This window comes from Acomys russatus, chromosome 12 (genome assembly GCF_903995435.1).
Source record: "Acomys russatus chromosome 12, mAcoRus1.1, whole genome shotgun sequence".
Taxonomy (NCBI): Eukaryota; Metazoa; Chordata; class Mammalia; order Rodentia; family Muridae; genus Acomys; species Acomys russatus.
Genome location: NC_067148.1, coordinates 13,678,273 through 13,696,582, shown reverse-complemented (window position 1 = coordinate 13,696,582; position 18,310 = coordinate 13,678,273). Strand labels below are relative to the sequence as shown.

General features: G+C 47.1%; 1 protein-coding gene across 1 annotated transcript in view; it reads right to left on the bottom strand.

Annotated features, from left to right (window-relative positions):
• Positions 1 to 441: 441 nt before the first annotated feature.
• The window catches only part of Kiaa2012 (KIAA2012 ortholog), a 115,971-nt gene continuing 98,102 nt past the window's right edge, over positions 442 to 18,310 (bottom strand). Inside the window, exons 15-22 of the mRNA XM_051154533.1 lie at positions 15,037 to 15,127; positions 12,197 to 12,362; positions 11,185 to 11,299; positions 8,700 to 9,037; positions 5,781 to 5,980; positions 4,821 to 4,993; positions 3,325 to 3,547; positions 442 to 734 (exon numbers count right to left, since the gene is read on the bottom strand). Of these exons, the coding sequence (XP_051010490.1) occupies positions 599 to 734; positions 3,325 to 3,547; positions 4,821 to 4,993; positions 5,781 to 5,980; positions 8,700 to 9,037; positions 11,185 to 11,299; positions 12,197 to 12,362; positions 15,037 to 15,127 (1,442 nt within the window). The 3' untranslated portion in view covers positions 442 to 598. The remainder of the gene's footprint in view (positions 735 to 3,324; positions 3,548 to 4,820; positions 4,994 to 5,780; positions 5,981 to 8,699; positions 9,038 to 11,184; positions 11,300 to 12,196; positions 12,363 to 15,036; positions 15,128 to 18,310) is intronic.

Below are 18,310 nucleotides of genomic sequence, written 5' to 3'. Positions count from 1 at the left end.
CTCTTCTCTTTCCCCTTCCCTTCTTTTTTCTTTCTTTCCTTCCTTCCTTTTTCTTTCTTTCTTTCTTTTTTTTTTTTGGCAGGGTTTCCCTGTGTAGCCCTGGCTGTTCTGGACTCATTTTGTAGACCAGGCTGGCCTCAAACTCACAGCAATCCACCTGCCTCTGCCTTCATGGGTGCTGGGAATACAGGCGTGTGCCCAGTTTAGAGAGATTTCTAATATGATTAGCTCCTCTCAACTAATGCAGAGTTATTGCAGAACAAGTACTTCCATTCACCATCAACAGTTGAGCACATTGAAATGCATAGACCATCCTACAATCCTAAGACTTAGTGCCTCCAGCTGGCTCTGTGGACCGGTAATGAAAGCTACAAGGCTTTTGAAGTTAGGTGGCTCTAAAGAACACAGATGGATTTAAATAAGTAAAAAGTTTGCGGAGTGTGTAGGAATGCTGGGAGAGAGCTTCCAGGGTAAAGAAAGTCCTAGGTATGGGCTGAGGTAAGCCAAATGAAAAGGAACTAGCGGACTCAGGCTGGAGCTTTATTATAAAAGTGTAGCTTTTTCTCTCACCATTTTGCAACTTACTCTGCTTCTAGCCTTAGGGCTTGGGGGTTTGTAGGAACTGGAAATACGAGTAGACCCATGCTCTGGAAACGTTCTGTGTCCACTGCAGGCCACTGGCTTCCTTAAAGAGTTCTTGAAAATGAAGGTGTTTCTCCAAAGCAGCTTTTTGCCTGAGGAAACAACCCCACCCCCGGTTCCAAAAATGAGTAAGCATTTTGTCTTGTAAGTTGGTAGGGTTTGGGGTTTGGGCTGTTGGTTGTGGGTTTAGTGGATGATCGTATGGTTGGTTGTGGGGTTTAGTGGAAGATTACTTGAGGCATCATGAGATTCTTACTAGAAAAGTAAAAAGGAAGGCATAATTAATTCCCAGTTCTTACGGTGGCTCACAGCCATCTATAATATGATCTAATGCCCTTTTCTGGCCCGCAGGGATACAAGCAGACAGAGTACTGTATACATAATAGATAAATCTTTTTTTTTCCAAACTAAATATTTTTTATTTTATTTTATTTTTTCAGAGCTGAGGACCGAACTCAGGGCCTAGCACTTGCTAAGCAAGCACTCTACCACTGAGCTAAAATCCCAACCCTCAGAAATAAATAAATATATATTTTTTCTTTTTGTTTTTTTGAGACAGGGTTTCTCTGTGGCCTTGGCTGTCCTGGACTCACTTTGTAGACCAGGCTGGCCTCAAACTCACAGCGATCCACCTGTCTCTGCCTCCCAAGTGCTGGGATTAAAGGCGTGTGCCACCACCGCCCGGCTGAATAAATAAATCTTAAAAAAAAAAAAAATCTCAGTTCTTAAACTTGTGTTGCTGGTAGGGATTCCCTTGCTTGCTTGCTTGCTTTAGTTTGGTTTAGTTTTTATTTTGTTGACATAGGGTCTCTCTATGTAGCCCTGGCTGTCTTGGAAGTTGCTATTTAGACCAGACTGGCCTGGAAACTCACAGAAATCCACCTGTCTCCCTGTTGCCTGGGTGCTGGGATTACAGTGGACTCTCTTGCTTTAGAGATGAGGAAACAGCAGTTAAAAGTCAGGGACAGACAGCACAGATGCAACTGAAGTGAAGGCAGTTGGCACTGAGTTCGAGTCCTGGTTGGGGTGAGGCTAGCCATTACTCTGTTAGTTGCTTGGTTTCATTTTACATAACCACTCTAGTACCCCAATAATGACCATCAGTTTTTCTCGGAAAGCTGGGGTTCTAGTAGCTTGCTTTTTGTCTTGTTACTACTGCCATGGCATGGGTGCTACACTACTGAGGCTGTTAGCACCTTCTCGGTGACCCATGGCAACTCTCCTAACAGCAGGACAGAGGCTAGGGAGGCGCAATGAGAGGCTGGTGAAAAGTCTTGAGAGGTTTGATGCCTTCTCTTTCTGGACCTCTTAAAGAGTATTATTCAATTTAATTTGTGGAATTAAAAACTGTCCCGTGGGGAGAAGTATTTACATGTAACCACGGGGACACGATTTTCCAGGTTGTCACTCTATCCTTCAAGAGGTTGTACCTCTTCCCTCGGTTTTGAGAGGCTCTTACTTCAGCTCTCCTGGTTCCGAGAGCCCTTTTGCTTCTGCCTGCCTAGTGCTGGGATGAGAGGCCTGCGCCACCACAGCCAGCTCACCTTCCAGTGTCGGTGACTGCAAAGGATGACAGCGCTCTTGGCCCTAGGTGACTTACTTGGAGTAGTTTCTTTTAATGTGACACCCATGAGGTCTGCTCTTGGCCTACCTCCCTGACTTCATCCAAAGTACCAGCTGTTCACCCTCCTTCCTGCAACGCTCGGCTGCTTATTCATTCAACATGTCAGCCTCTTTTCTGTTCTCACACACTGTTCTCTTACTGCTCATTCCTGACATACTCACCTACATTCTTCTGTGGTTAACTTCATATTATTAAAATCACCCTTAAGTGACATCCCTTGTGAGAGGCAAGTTCTGGACTGCCAATCTAAAATACATTTCCTATCACATATTTTTTAAAAAAGATTTATTATTATTATTATTATTAATTATTATTATTATTTTGTTTTTTTGAGACAGGGTTTCTCTATGTAGCCTTGGCTGTCCTGGAACTCGGAACTCTCTTTATACACCAGGCTGGCCTCGAACTCACAGCGATCCGCCTCCCTCTGCCTCCCAAGAGCTGGGATTAAAGGCATGCGCCACACCACTGCCTGGCTATTTATTTATTATTATTTATGCAGTGTTCTGTCCACATGTATGCCCGCACACCAGAAGAGGGCATCAGATCGCATTATAGATGGCTGTGAGCCACCATGTGGCTGCTGGGAATTGAACTCAGGACCTTTGGAAGAGCAGTCAGCGTTCTTAACCTCTGAGCCATTTCTCCAGTCCTCCTGTCACATCTTTAAGATGTTTCTGTATAACATTTTGTTGCTCAGTTAAAAAACAAAATATTTTCTTGTTCAGCCTCTCTCCATCCTACCCTTAGAACGGGAATACCTACCTAGTTCTGAACTCCTAGACTCTACTGTTTGCATAATAGGTCTTGGTATTGGCCAAAGTCACTGACTGACTGGTCCTGATGGAGATCTTGCTCCTCTTTCACTGGGGAAGTGAATCCAGCGCACAGTGCAGATATTCTACCACCCTGCACGGCTCTTTGTGTTTTACTTTTCTAGCTATGCGTGTAGGGGGTGAGAGAACTGCCCGCTTCAAGGCACTGCCAGGTCAGCAGCGTTGGCACTGGCCTCCAAACGGGCCCTGGCGGCAGCTGGCTTGTCCCTCTCCAGTACCTACCTGGTTTGTTCCTCAGCTAGTTTCGTGGCTTCCTCCAGAGCCAGCCTTGCTGCTTCCTCTTCCCGCCGCCTCCTCTCCTCAGCCTCCCGCCTCGACTTCTCTTCCGCTTCTTGTTTCTGCCGCTGGTACTCCAGCAGCTCTTCTTCAGCCATTTCCATCAGGCGCTTCTGTTCTTCTGCTAACTGCAGTTCTAGTTCCTTCTTCTGCCTTTGCTTCTCCGCCTCTGCAGAACAGAAAGCTGGGCTCAGCGGGGGGCACCACTAGAGCTGCAGTGGGGACACCACCAGAGCCCCTGGTGTTTCTGGTCTACTTTGCTAATCTGCTACAGCCTCTGGGTTTACTAATCCAAGTCCCCTGTCAAAGCCTTAGGGAAGCTTTCCCCAGAGTCTGCTGCCTTCACAGGGTGGTGTGCTGGATGCATGTGGAGGAGTGTCAGGTCAGCATCGAGAGAAACATTTTTACTTGACTAGACTCTAGAGCTGCCCTCGGCACCATCTGCTGCACTTTCTACCCTCGTCCTGAAAAGTGCACTGGAAGGTGATCTGACCCACACCTGAAGGTGTGTCCAGAGACTCTCTGGAAGTTATGACTGTCTGTCTGCAAGAAGGGGAGGGGAGGGGAGAGGAGGTGGGGGAGGGAAGGGAAGGGAAGGGAAGGGAAGGGAAGGGAAGGGAAGGGAAGGGAAGGGAAGGGAAGGGAAGGGAAGGGAAGGGAAGGGAAGGGAAGGGAAGGGAAGGGAAGGGAAGGGAAGGGAAGGGAAGGGAAGGGAAGGAAGGGAAGGGAAGGGAAGGGAAGGGAAGAAGGAAGGGAGGGAAGGGAAGGAAGGAAGGGAGGGAAGGGAAGGGAAGGGAAGGGAAGGAAGGGAAGGGAAGGGAAGGGAAGGGAAGGGAAGGGAAGGGAAGGGAAGGGAAGGGAAGGGAAGGGAAGGGAAGGGAAGGGAAGGGAAGGGAAGGGAAGGGAAGGGAAGGGAAGGGAAGGGAAGGGAAGGGAAGGAAGGGAAGGAAGGGAAGGGAAGGGAAGGGAAGGGAAGGGAAGGGAAGGGAAGGGAAGGGAAGGGAAGGAAGGGAAGGAAGGGAAGGGAAGGGAAGGGAAGGGAAGGAAGGGAAAGGAAGGGAAGGGAAGGGAAGGGAGGAAGGGAAGGAAGGGAAGGGAAGGGAAGGGAAGGGAAGGGAAGGGAAGGGAAGGGAAGGGAAGGGAAGGGAGTAGGAAAAGCAGTTTGGGTAGCTCCTGAGAATGCTGACAAGGGCGATTTATAGAACCAGGAATCTGACCCTGCAGTCATTTCCACTAGAGCCTTCCAGACACATCCCATCCTTCCATAACAACCCACTATAGCCAGACATAATTACCATTCTGGAAAAAAACAAAACTAGCGTATACATGCCAAAGTGCTTTGTGCACTAAGGCCTAGGACAGGAATAAACGAGTCCCACAGTGGATTTAACATATTTTTGGCCAAGAGATAGAAGATACACCAAGCTCAGGAATCCCCTTACCAGCCCTCTCCACCTCCTCCTGCTGCTTTTTTCTCTGCAATTCTAGCAGTTTCCTCCGGAGCTCCTCTTGCTGCTGCCGAGCTCTCTCCCGGGCTGCCTGCAGCTGGAGCCTGCGCTTCCTCTCTGCTTCCTCCTGCTGCTGCCGCTCTTCCTCCAGCCTCTGCTTTCTCAGGCTGAGAACATGGGAGATGTCAGAGGAATGGTAGAAAACACTGGGCTAGCCAACTGGCGTTGTAGCCCTCAGCCCTCAGGCCCCAGGGAGCGCCCCTCCAGAGAATAGGCCTACAGCTGGGACTGAAGGGGAGAGGTAGAGGCAAGAGTCTGGAAGAAGAAATCTAGAAGTTTCACATACAGCTCAGGATTTAAGAGCTTTGAGTTCTCTGCTCTTTGTTTTAAACATACATACATTTGTGTGTGTGTGTGTGTGTGTGTGTGTGTGTGTGTGTGTTTTGTTTTGTTTTGATTTGGTTTGGTTTTTGGTTTTTCGAGACAGGGTCTCTCTGTGTTAGCCTTGGCTGTCCTGGGCTCGCTTTGTAGACCAGGCTGGCCTCGAATTCATAGCGATCTGCCTGCCTCTGCTTCCCGAGTGCTGGGATTAAGGCATGCACCACCACGCCCATATAGATATACCCCCCCCACCATCCTTAAAGTGTGGATTTTTGAACTTCTTGCCTCATAGGGTTGGAGGGGAGTAAGTTAGAGAGTGAAGACCTGTGACAGGGCCTAACACAGGACAGACAGTGCCAGAAGCTTGATAAATGCTGGACCAAATCTCAAAGCCTTCCCGGGAGTTCCCTGTGAGCATCTATCTTAGGTGACCCTTGTGATCCAGACTGTATCTCAGCCTTCTCTCTGGCCCAGGCTGTCCCTATGGTATGGTGTTAGGCTGTGAGCCGTAGCGCTGCACTGTGCTCCTAGTGAGGGTTTGCCCTGCCTTGTGTCTTCAGGCTGCTGGCCCACCGGATCTCCTCAGCGCGCCTCAGCTGCTCTAGCTCCAGCTGCTCCTTCATCTTCTCTGCTCTCTCCAGCTGCTTCTGATGGAGTCGGCTCAGCTCCTCCTGCTCCCTTCTTCTCCGCTCCACCTCCAGCCACCTCATCTCTGCCCTCTCTGTTCGAACTCTGTCCCGAGAAGCCTTCTGCTGCCTCTTCTCCAGGAGGGCCTAAGAGACCAGAGTGTTATCAGTGGAAGGGACGGACCCAGCTGCACCCCAGATAGGATTTTTCCTCTAACCAGAGATCTCCACACTACTACCACAGTGGCATAAACTGCCTCTGCCTACCTCGCTTCGGAGTTGGAGTGACCTACGTTCAAGTCTTTCACTTGCTTTGGGTTGAGGGGAGCACAGATTTCCTGATATGGTCTCCTTCATGGTTACATCCAGTACTCACTGTGGTAACCCAGGTGCCATCAAAATGTTCCCTGTGTGGGCTGGAGAGATGACTCAGAGGTTAAGGGCACTGACTGTTCCTCCAAAGGTCCTGAGTTCAATTCCCAGCAACCACATAGTGGCTCACAACCATCTATGTAATGTGATCTGATGCCCTCTTCTGGCCTGCAGGTGTACATGCAGGCAGAGGACTGTATACATGATAATAAATAAATAATAAATATCAAAACAAAACAAAAAACAAAATGTTCCCTGTGTCAGACGTTCTGGCGTCTGCAACCCTAGGCTGCACTTCACAATTGTCCAAGGATCTTTAAACTATGCCAGAGCTCCACTTGGTCCAACACTTGAAAATCTCCAGGAGGTGGGAGGAAGGTGCTCCTGAAGTTTTAAAGACTTCAAAGCATTGGCATGGCGCATGCCTTTAATCCTAGCCCTGGGGAGGCAGAGGCAGGTGGATCTCTGTGAGTTCGAGCCCAGCCTGGTCTACAAAGAGAGTCCAGGACAGCCAGGGATAACACAGAGAGACCTTGTCTCGAAAAAACAAAAACAAAACCAACCAAACAAAAGACTTCAAAGCTAGGGCTGGAGGACAGGGTCCTGATAAGAGCTGCTTTACCAGATGCAGTCTTGCCTGTGGAGGAGGAGTCAGACTGAATTAACCGCTGTTCAGTGAATGGTTTTCTTTGCTTTCTTTTACATGTTTTTTTTTAAGTTATTTATTATTTATATAGTGTTCTGCCTGCATGTACACCTGCAGGCCAGAAGAGGGCACTAGATCTCATTATAGATGGTTGTGAGCCACCATGTGGTTGCTGGGAATTGAACTCAGGACTTTTGGAAGAACATCCAGTGCTCATCTCTCCAGTTTATAAAATAAATCTTTTGGGGCTGGAGAGATGGCGCAGAGGTTAAGGACACTGACTGCTCCTCCAGAGGTCCTGAGTCCAATTCCCAGTGACCACATGGTGGCTCACAGCCATCTATAATGTGATCTGATGCCCTCTTCTGGCCTGCAGGTGTTTGTGTAGGCAGAACAATGTATACATAATAATAAATAAATAAATCTTTAAAAAAAATAAATCTTTTTTTTTTCTCAGTCACATTCCTAGATGGGGAACACAGGTAAACAACTTCTCCATAGGACCCTGTGCTACCTGGAGTCCAAACTCCGTGGTTCTCCAGAGGCAGCATGCCACTATGGATTGACAACAAATCTAAGAAATGCTAATAATCTAGAAAATTCTGCTCACAGATGAAAGTCTTCATCCGTTGTGCAGAGCAGAGTTCTGCTATCTGGGCAGCTAAGGAGGCCTGAGGGCACTAAAGGGAAAAGGTCCCTGAAACTACTAGAAAACACTGTGCTATTAAATAAGCAGTTACTTAAAATAGTGATGAGCATTTTGAACCTGGAGTCAACAGACCTGAGGTCAAGCCTTGGCTCAGCCACTGAGTGCTGTGGAGCATCTAGCAATTGCCGTTTTGCTTGGAGCTCCGGTCTCTAGGTCTATTAATCCGAGGCTAACTACACTTAGTTCATAAATGCGGATGTAAAGATTGAATGAGGTGCTGTAGGGCTTATGCAGATGTATCTATAGGGCCTTGGCCTGTGTGCTGTGCTGTTCCAGGATATTTTGGAATTCAAAGGCTCTACATACAGTTGTGTATCCTAATGAAGATTCCAACAGTAGAGGAAACAGGGACTGAAATATGATGTGTATGGATGCTATTCTTTTTGACTAATTAATGAGAATTCCAAGAATAATTTTCCTCATTCATTGTTTCTGTTTAGACTTGCACCCTAGCATCAAGGCTACCGGGACACAGAAGCTCATTAAAGCACCCTGCAAGGGCAGACACAAGTTTGTGTGAGCTGTCTGGTCCAGCTGTTTACTGTTTACTACAGCCTTTGTAATGTGCCAGGCCAAGTTGAGAATGTGGCTTGGGTCTCACAGCCACACAGCCAGTGTGTCTACCTTTCTCTTCTCTTCTCTCTCTCTCTCTCTCTCTCTCTCTCTCTCTCTCTCTCGTTTTTCGAGTCAGGGTTTCTCTGTGTACCTTTGTCTGTCCTGGACATTGTAGACCAGGCTAATCTCGAACTCACAGGTATCCACCTGCCTCTGCCTCCCGAGTGCTGGGATTCAAAGCATGTGCCGCCACCGCCAGGTGTGTCTACCTTTCTCTGCCCCAATGAGACCTGTACTTGTCACAGATGGCTGCCATACCTACCTCCTACTTTCTAGAGCTGGATACACTCCCTGGCAGTTTGGGGCATCACAGAATGCCACACTCACTTTGGAGGCCTGAAGTCTCTTTCCTTGTGGCTTCTAACTGGGGTCAGAAGGTACCAAAGTAGAAACAAATAAGACCACTATGAAATAGGTCTGTTTCAGAAACCACAGCCCATGTAGGGACATTTCTTTCACATTGCAGTTCTGCCAAGTGAGGACAGAACTTTCCCTGGGGGCGGGGGACACCTGCCCATCTATACCTGGGAAGGGTCTTCAGGGCTTCTCTCTTCTTCAGGTTTCATGTTGCTAGTGACACCTGTGGCCTGCACGGGTGATAATCTTCCATCTATAGAAACCTGGCTCTCCAGCACATCAGATTCTGGGCAAAGCGAGGAGTCTTCAGTGGCAGAGAGTGAGTAGAAGAGCCCTCTCTCTGAGTTGCCACCCACTTCCTCGAAGTTAGTGACATCCAGCTGCCTCAGCTCTGCTGCTTTCTTCTTGTTCCTTTTCTTATGTGTCTTTTTTGTTTTGGTTCCTGGTTTCTTTTCTTTTGGAGTTAGCTCTGCTTTCTTTTCAGTTTTCGGATCCCTTGACTTCCCTGGGGGAAAAGATTGGGGACAGAGGTGTGGCTGAGCAGAAGAAATGTGAGCTCAACTCGGTTCTCTTTAGTAACTTTATTTTTCTGAGGCAGGGTCCCTTTCTGTGGGTTGCGCTGTCCTGGGACTCGTTGTACACACTAGTCTCTGTGGTCTCAGACTCACAGAGAACCTTATACCTCTGCATCTGGAGTCCTGGCATGAGAGGCGTGCGCCACCACACTGGGTCCTTTAAGACTAGGCATTTGGTGGGATGAAGTGGGGAACTCATGGGAGAATAGACTCTGCACTGTAATAATGACTTGAGAAAAGCAGGCCCACGTTGTACTTAGACCAGCAAGGAGTCACTCCCTCAGCAGTATATAACGGGAAGGCTGCATTCCTGGCTAGGTGGACAGCTAAGTGGTAGGGCTTGTGCTTAGTACCTGGGGTAGACAGCTAAGTGGTGGGGGCTTGTGCTTAGTACCTGGGGTGGACAGCTAAGTGGTAGGGCTTGTGCTTAGTACCTGGGGTAGACAGCTAAGTGGTGGGGCTTGTGCTTAGTACCTGGGGTAGACAGCTAAGTGGTAGGGCTTGTGCTTAGTACCTGGGGTAGACAGCTAAATGGTAGGGCTTGTGTTTAGTACCTAGGGTGGACAGCTAAGTGGTAGGGTTTGTGCTTAGTACCTGGGGCTCCACTGTCAATCTGAAGCCCTGGAAGCAAGGGACAGGTCCCCTCTGACCTGCAGTGGGCAGCACTCCAGGGAGGCTCTCTGCATATCTGAGAAGTCCTGCCCTGAGGTCACAGCTCTACCTGGGTGAAGTTTAATACTCCCAGGGCCAAGGTCATTTGTTTTTCCTGTTTCTGCCGATGCTAAGAGCTACACAAGCATAAATTCACCAAGAGTTTAAAAAGCAAACTCTAAAGCCAGATCTGTCACCAGGGGTGTACTCAGTGTTGTCCTTGCAACAACATGTGATTTGTTTAAAAGGCCTTTGAATCTTGGGCGCAGCAAAGGATGGGTGTGAGTATTAGGCTAACAGATGGTGGTTCAGAAGCATCTGGGGTTTTGTGAGGTGCAGAGGGACTGGGAAGTGTGTTGGTAGGAGAAGCAGTCAGACCCTTCCTTTGCTCTCACTGCCTGAAACTTAAAGATTGGGGTGCCTAGGCTAAGCACCCCCTTTCTGAGGTGTCTGACCAGAAGCCTTCTGGCTTTAGAATATTTACACACATATAAAATGTGTATAATAGCTGGGCGTGGTGGCACACTGTATACACAATAAATAAATAAAACTTAAAAAAAAAAAAAAAGGGAATCACATGCATTAAAAAAATAAGTAAACTTTGCCCGGTAGTGGTGGCACATGTTTTTAATCCCAGCACTTGGGAGGCAGAGGCAGGCAGAGCATTGTGAGTTCGAGGCCAGCCTGGTCTATAAAGCGAGTCCAGGACAGCCAAGGCTACACAGAGAGACCCTGTCTCAAAAAACCAAAAAAAAAAAAAGTGTATAATATAATATCCTAGGGATGACATTTAAGTCTAAATATGCAGTTTGCTAATGCTTCATACACACTTTTGACCCTCAGCCTGAGGGTATTTTGATATGTTTTCCCTAAAGCAGCAAGGAGTTTTACTCAGAATCAAAATAAAACTGTAGGCCAAATGTATTGCAAGACCCAGGCAGAGTACCCACGAGCCCTGTACAGTATTTTTAGGAGGTCAGGTGTAGAATCTACTTATGGCATCTTGTTGATTTTCAGAGAGTTTCAGACCTGGGGGACATTTTGCATTTCAGCTTTTCAGACTACAGGTCTCAGCCTGTAGTTATTAGCTGACAATGGTAGCAGTAGTGTGTATGGGGCCACATTACGAAGGACAAACCCCTGAGTCCACCTTTACTCTGATGCCACTTGCCCAACCCATCTCAGCCTCGGGTACACAGCCAGCATGGTGGCATTCACTCCTACACTTGCAGAGTGCTGTTATTATCCTGTCAATGGTCATCACAGCTCTCTGCTTGGCCCTGCTTTCCTCTGTCCATGCACACCGAGACACTGCTGCGAAATCAGGCTGCAAAGCTCGGCCGGCATGAATGGACCAAGCCCATTCTCCCCGTTGTCCCCGCACCTGTCAGCAGTCTGCGTGTTCCTCACAGGCATGCTTTCTTACCTCGGACGGCCTCTGCTTGCCCCAGGGCCTTTCCTTCTCTCTCTCTCTTGGATGCTTTGCCCTTGTCTGTCTTGGTTCTTTTCTTCCTCTTAGCCTTGTCAACCAACTTCCTTCCCTAAGGAAGAAATTTAGGAAGGGGACTGTGATACATATAGAAAATAAAAGAGTGTATCAAATGAAGGTTATTCCGAAAGAACAAGGCAACGGAGGCCTAGAATGGGACCCAGGGGAGTTCTGGGTGAAGCAGATGGTCAGCTGATCAGCTTCCCAGTGTGGAGCCAATAGGGAGATTGGAAGAAGACACCTTTTGTTTAAAATAATTAAGAATAATTTCAGAGGAGAAAAGAGTAAATAAGAGCCCCCCCCTTTTTTTTTTCTGAGACAGGGTTTCTCTGTGTAGCCTTGGCTGTCCTGGAACTCACTCTGTAGACAAGGCTGGCCTTGAACTCACAGAGCTCTGCCTGCCTCTGCCTCCCGAGTGCTAGGATTAAAGGCGCGCGCCACCACGCCCAGCTATAAGAACCCTTTTTGGCCTGCCTTCTTTTTTTGATGCCAAGTCATGGTCTACAGAGCTTCAAGCAAAGAAAGCAGTTTTCACATTTGTTAGACAGTGCTGCCACTGCTGGCCAACTGACTGGAATCAGAGCCAGCCTTGCTCACTGCCGCATCGTGCGCTAACTTTGAGAAGACCCCAGGCAGGTAGCATGAGCCATGCCATCCTTCACCTTTCCCTATGGGCTGTGACAATATGGAGGTTCTCCCTAAAAGAAGATGGCTGAATGGGGCCATCATTACCTACTTGTATTTTTGTTTGGCGTTGGGGCTCTTGTCCTTCAGGAAGATGCAGCCTAGTGCAAGGTACAGGGCCTAGTGAGCAGACCATCGCTGGACCTCAGCCCCTTCTGCCCCTTAGTCAGGTGCTCTTATCTATTAAGGAGCCTACAGAAGTTTACATGGTGCGTGAGAGGCCCAGGCAGGATTTCTGGAACAGATTCTTCATTTGCACACTCACGTGACTGGTAGCCGCTGGGGTCTGCTGGCTGGACAGTTTTGCTTGTCCCGTTTTCTTATTTTTTCTTGGGAGAAGAGATGTAGGCTCAGAACCCAACTTCTTTGGGGATGCAGGCTCATGTTCTACACGTCCTCTACGCGGTTGGTACACTTTGTGATCTCTGTCCCTGGGAAAAGAGCAAGCCAGCAGACCAACTGAATGGAAAAGGTTAAGTGGGAGGGAACAAACCCGGACAGAGCATCTGTGATTGGCTGTTGGGATATTTGACATAGTCAACTTTCTCTTCGGTGTTCCTGCATAAGGCACATGGTGGTCTTCACTTTTGGGATTTCCCTCAGGTGGTGGTGGTAGCAGTAATAGTAGTAGTAGTAGTAATATTTTATTGAATAGTTTACTTTTTTTTTTTCGAGACAGGGTTTCTCTGTGTAACCATGGCTGTCCTGGATTTCCTTTGTAGACCAGGCTGGCCTCGAACTTACAGCGATCCACCTGTCTCTGCCTCCCAAGTGCTGGTATTAAAGGTGTGCATCACCACCGCCCGGCTTCTTTTTTTGGTTGGGATTCTTTTTTTTTTTTTTTTTTTTTTTGGTTTTTCGAGACAGGGTTTCTCTGTGTAGCCTTGGCCATCCTGGCCTCACTTTGTAGACCAGGCTGGCCTTGAACTCACAGCGATCCGCCTACCTCTGCCTCCCGAGTGCTGGGATTAAAGGCGTGTGCCACCATCCCCGGCTCTCCCCATCCCCCCTTTTTTTTTTAAGTTTTATTTATTTCTTTATGTATACAGTGCTCTGCCTGTATGTACGGCTGTATGCCAGAAGAAGGCATCAGATCACATTACAGATGGTTGTGAGCCACCATGTGGTTGCTGGGAATTGAACTCAGGATCTCTAGAAGAGCAGTCAGTACTTTTAACCTCTGAGCTATCTCTCCAGCCCTGTGATTTTTTTTTTTTTTAATGATTTATTTATTTCGTGTTCATTGATGCTCTGCCTGCTTATCTGTCTCTGTGTGTGAAGGTATCAGATTCCGGGAACTGGAGTTATGGTTGTGAGCTGCCATGTGATTGCTGGGACTTGAACCTGGGTCTCCTGGAAAAACAGCCACTGAGCCATCTCTCTAGCCCAGAAATAGTTTACTTCTTTTCATTGCATGTTTACACCTTTAGTTGGGAGCTTGCTTGGAGGTTTTAGCAGGGAAGTGTAACTACTCCAATACCCTTGACCAAAGAAAGGCAGGGTCTCCTCTGTTGGGGAAGGGCGTCCTCTTTAGTGGGGCTGGCAGTTCTGGGAGGGACGCAGGGAGCAGGGAGGGAGGGAGGGAACACAGGCCTAGCCAGTCAGTCACGTCAGCTGCATCATCCTTGGTGATCAATCAATGGAGCAATCACCCCCACATGTCACAGTCAGATCACCCCCACATTCTATGCCTTTAACTAACATTGGAATCACACAATGGATATGTCTTCTAGCAAAGGCATGGCTGGGAAAGGAAAGGGGCCTTTAAGAAAGATGACCTCAAAAACATGCAATTGAACTATTCCTTTCTTTGGCTTCTCTGAGTTTCATTCTTCATTGGATACAGCCATTACAGCTTGTGTGTGCCCTGTTTTGTGTGTCCCAGTGTCATAGCTATCACTGACCTGATGGCAGCAGTGATGCTGGGTGCCTGCTGGGTGCTGCAATTGGCCTGGGTCTTTTTTTTTTTTTTTTGTCCTTTTTAGTTAATTTATTTACTGCAGTGTGCTATCTCAAGGCTTTCCTGTGGAAACTTGAGAAATATTTGTTGAATGAGGTAGATGGAATTTCCAGTAAATACACGAGTCTTTAAATCGTTCTCTGTCACTCTATAAAAACTCCCGGAAGTCTGCTTTAGAATTCGGTGTTAGGAAAATATCCATTTCCCCCCAAGGAACAAGCAGGCTGCAAAGGAACACCATGGACCTGACCGAATTGCTGCTTTTCTCTTTCTCATTTAGAAATCTGCGTTAAATCTGAGTTTTAGTCACAATAAGTGTAACGAACTTTGTGAAGTGTTTTATGCTTTTTATTGTTCTCGTAATTAAAAAAAAAAGAATTCTGTTTGAATATTTCATTGGCTTTGGCTAGGGGAAGGGCAGCTGTAAGTTAAAATATGTTGTGGGAAAAAGAGGATAGAAAAACAAAACAAACAGACAAAAAACAAAACCAAAAAAACCCAAAGCACAATTTTTTAGTGGCTGCCTCAGTTATTGAGGCTCCCTTCTCCGTTTGCTTCTGTTCGGCACAAAACCTTCTGACCTAAGAGCGTCTTTACCCTGCTCGTCCCTGGCCACCCCAGGCTCATGGAGCCCACTATGAGATCCAGTTCCAGTGGGCAGCAAAAAAATCTCCAGCAAAGGCCACAAGCAAAGGAAACTGAGGACAAAGGACTGGGTCAGGCTGCCTGAGCTGCAGGCCACTGAGCTCATAGTAAGGACGTAGGGAAGGGAAGCTGTCCCTGTGTTGGCAGGGACGAGAAGGAGCCACGGTGATGTCTGGTCATCTTTATTCCATCCAGAGTTAACGAACCCGGAAGACAGGAACCAGGAAGAGCTGGTTGTGCTCTGCCTTCCAGGGGCTCCGTAAAACACACCAGAAAGTGGCTGCTAGATGCTTAAACTTACTCTTCCCTACCTAACCTGGGGGACATGGCTTAAGTGGCCCCTTAAGGGGCCTCTTTCCTTTAATCCCAGCTGCCAGTGTGCTATCTCAAGTGTCTCAGAAAACAAACAAACAAAAAGCAAAAACCAGAAAGCAAATTAATGAAAACAAACCCCACAATGTGTGCAGAGAAGCCCGAGTTGCTACAAGTTGCACACTTACCTGCTTTTCAAGATGTCAGCCTCAGAGGTCTGGTTGTACTCAGCCAGGGAAGAACCGGCGGGGTCAAAGGTCACGGTCCTTGGCTCTGGGTCTGTGAAAACATTATCCTCCATCAGTGAGTGGCCCAGGCAGTTTTCCCAGAAGGAAACCAGGCAAGGGAAAAATGTCTACTGGTGAACTGTAAACAGTGAAGACGAGGGTGACAAACCTGTAGGGGGTTCTGGTTTGTGGCAAGTGACATTAAAATTACTAAAATGTCCTTTAGGAAAGTGATAGGACAGCATGTGTCTAGAACCAGGAAGATATTTTATCCTTTAATCAGGACTCTCACTTGGATACTTATCAGAAGGAGACAGTTCAAAAGAACAGGCAAATGTGTGCAACATCTTATTTTATTTGTTGGTTATGAAAAATTAGAGGCCGCCCAACAAAACTTGGGAAGTGACTTATACGTGACCGTGGTGCTTAAAATTATAGGTAAGGACTAAGACTGTAGTTCAGAGATGGAGCTTCTTTCTCCCTATGTTCAAACCTCAGTACCGCTAAGAAGACTGCTAAATAGGAAAGAGAAGAAAGCAAGCCGTGGCTACAAGGATAAATACTGAAAGCGTGGAAGTATTTATGGTATAACAACAAATAGCTGGGCATGGTGGTGCATGCCTTTAATCTCAGAACTTGGGAGGCAGACCAGCCTGGCCTACAAAGTGAGTCCAGGACAGCCAAGATAACACAGAGAAACCCCGTCTCAAAAAACAAAACAAAACAAACAAAAACCAACAACAAAAACCAAAACAACAACAACAAAAACCCAACAGAAAATATACATACTACAGAAAAGTGCCTCATGTTGCAAGCCAGCCAGAGTTAATATTAGACCAGGGCTCCGGGCCTGAAAGGCTGAAGGCTGAGATTGGGAGCTCTGGCTGTCCTTCTGGAGGTCCTGAGTTCAATTCCCAGCATCCACATGGTGGCTCACAGCCATCTATAATGCGATCTGATGCCCTCTTCTGGCCTGAAGATGTACATGCACACAGATCACCGAATAAATAAGTAAATAACCTGGCTGGGCGTGGTGGCGCACGCCTTTAATCCCAGCACTTGGGGAGGCAGAGGCAGGTGGATCACTGTGAGTTCAAGGCCAGCCTGGTCTACAAAGTGAGTCCAGGACAGCCAAGGCTACACAGAGAAACCCTGTCTCAAAAACAAAACGAAACAAAACAAAACAAAACAAAAAAAACCTTGTCTCAAAAATAAAACAACAATCACAAAAATCTAGACGGGAATCCTTAGATTGGAAGAGAAAATAGACAAAGGAATATTATGTTAAATTAGAAGATTTATGTATGCTTAGATTGTTTCCCTAAAGCCCCAGTATGGTGATAACACTAGAATGCAAACTGCTCTAAACAGGGTCATCCTTAAGGGGGAGGCCTGTGTATATCCTATGCGCTGCCAACCTTCTAATATCATGGCCGAGCATTTTCTGGTGTGCAGTCAGTGCTCCCCCACCCCGCAGGGCTCCTTTGCCATTCTCACACATTCAGGTGACACTCACTCCCTCACACACGGACCTCCTTTGGTGTGGGGACATACTGTTCAGTGTACAATGCAGCTGAGGAATGCACCTGAGAATTTCTTTGGCTTTGTATATGTGACATTAGCGGTACCTTAGGTATCTCCATGACAAGAGGACCTCTGTGAGGAATTCTTCCCCCAACATGCCTGCCTGGGGTGGGGGTGGGAGTGGAAGTGGAGAGGAGGTAGGACAGACTAGACATCCTCATTGAAGAAGGCACACCCTGCCTTCTGAACTTGGGTGCAGAGCACAGGATGACCACCAGAGGGTGCAATTGTACTGTCCAGAAGCGGAGGCTTACACTAGTGTTATTTCACCATTTGTGATCAGGATTGAACTGCTATGGGTATGCGAGCCAGAGAAGTGGATTTCTTTTCCTTAGTAAAATAACCTGATATTTAGGCATTAATAAATTTAGACATCTATAAAATATCATAACTATGCAGAGTGTAGAATAAAAATCTTGTGTGCTCATTACCCATAGACATCCCACTCAGTCATGTGAGATTTGAACAGTCTCACATATTTGATTCACATTTTCCCAATAAAGAAATAAAGCATTAGCCGGGCGTGGTGGCACACGCCTTTAATCCCAGCACTTGGGGAGGCAGAGTCAGGTGGATCCCTGTGAGTTCGAGGTCAGCCTGGTCTACAGAGTGAGCACAGGACAGCCAAGGCTACACAGAGAAACCCAGTCTCCAAAACAAAAAACAAAACACAAAACAACAACAACAAAACAAACAAACAAAAAAAGAAACGAAGCATTTATTCATGGAAGAATTGTGAGAAATGTGGAAAAGCCAATGGTACTGTGTCGAGAAAGCAAGCCGGGGAGGCTGATTTTGACGGATAACAGCCTGCTTCCGCAGCAGTTAGCACACTGAGCGGTCGACACTAAGCTGTCATGAGAGTGGTGTCCTGGTGATAGAATTGCCTTTGGTTTGGTTTCAGAGGCAGGGTCTCACTATGTAGCCCAGGCTTGCCTGGAACTTTATCTTCCTGCCTCAGCTTTCCAAGAGCGGTGTTGAAGGGACTGTCAGCTTCTCTTTTCCTTTTTAGTTTAGTTTTGTTTTGTTTTGAGACAGGGTTTCTCTGTGTAACAGCCTTAGGTGTCCTGTCACTTTGTAGACCAGGCTGACCTTGAACTCAGAGATCCACCCGCCTCTGCTTCCTCCTGAGCGCTGGGATTAAAGGCATGTGCCAACCACGACCAGGTGGTTTGTTTTCTGTTTTTTTGTAAAAAGGAATCTTGCTAGGTCATCCAGGCTGGTCCCAAATGCCACTATTGTCATCTTTATGATGAAGCTGTTTTTATCTGTGAGCACTACATCCAAGGTTTTAGAGATTATATTTATTCATGCCTATTTTTATTTAATTGAAGTAAAATCATGTGTATTGTCTCAAAATTATCCTTTTCCGTGTTTAGATCCATAAGAACGTTGTAGGGGGCTGCGAGGGAGCCAAGCTTACTGAAAACTGACCCTAAAGGGAAAGATGGACCAACTGTCCTGCCTCCCTATGTAAACTATACCACTGGGTAATTAAAGACAGCACACGGGGAATATCCATCCTCTTTGTTGGAGTTTCCCTGCTAGTAATTGAGGAAGGATTGATATTATTATCCTGTATGGCATCATGATCTTGCCAGCTCCGTTGCTGACGGGTCTGTGACTACTGGCCTCATGAAGAGACGAGGAA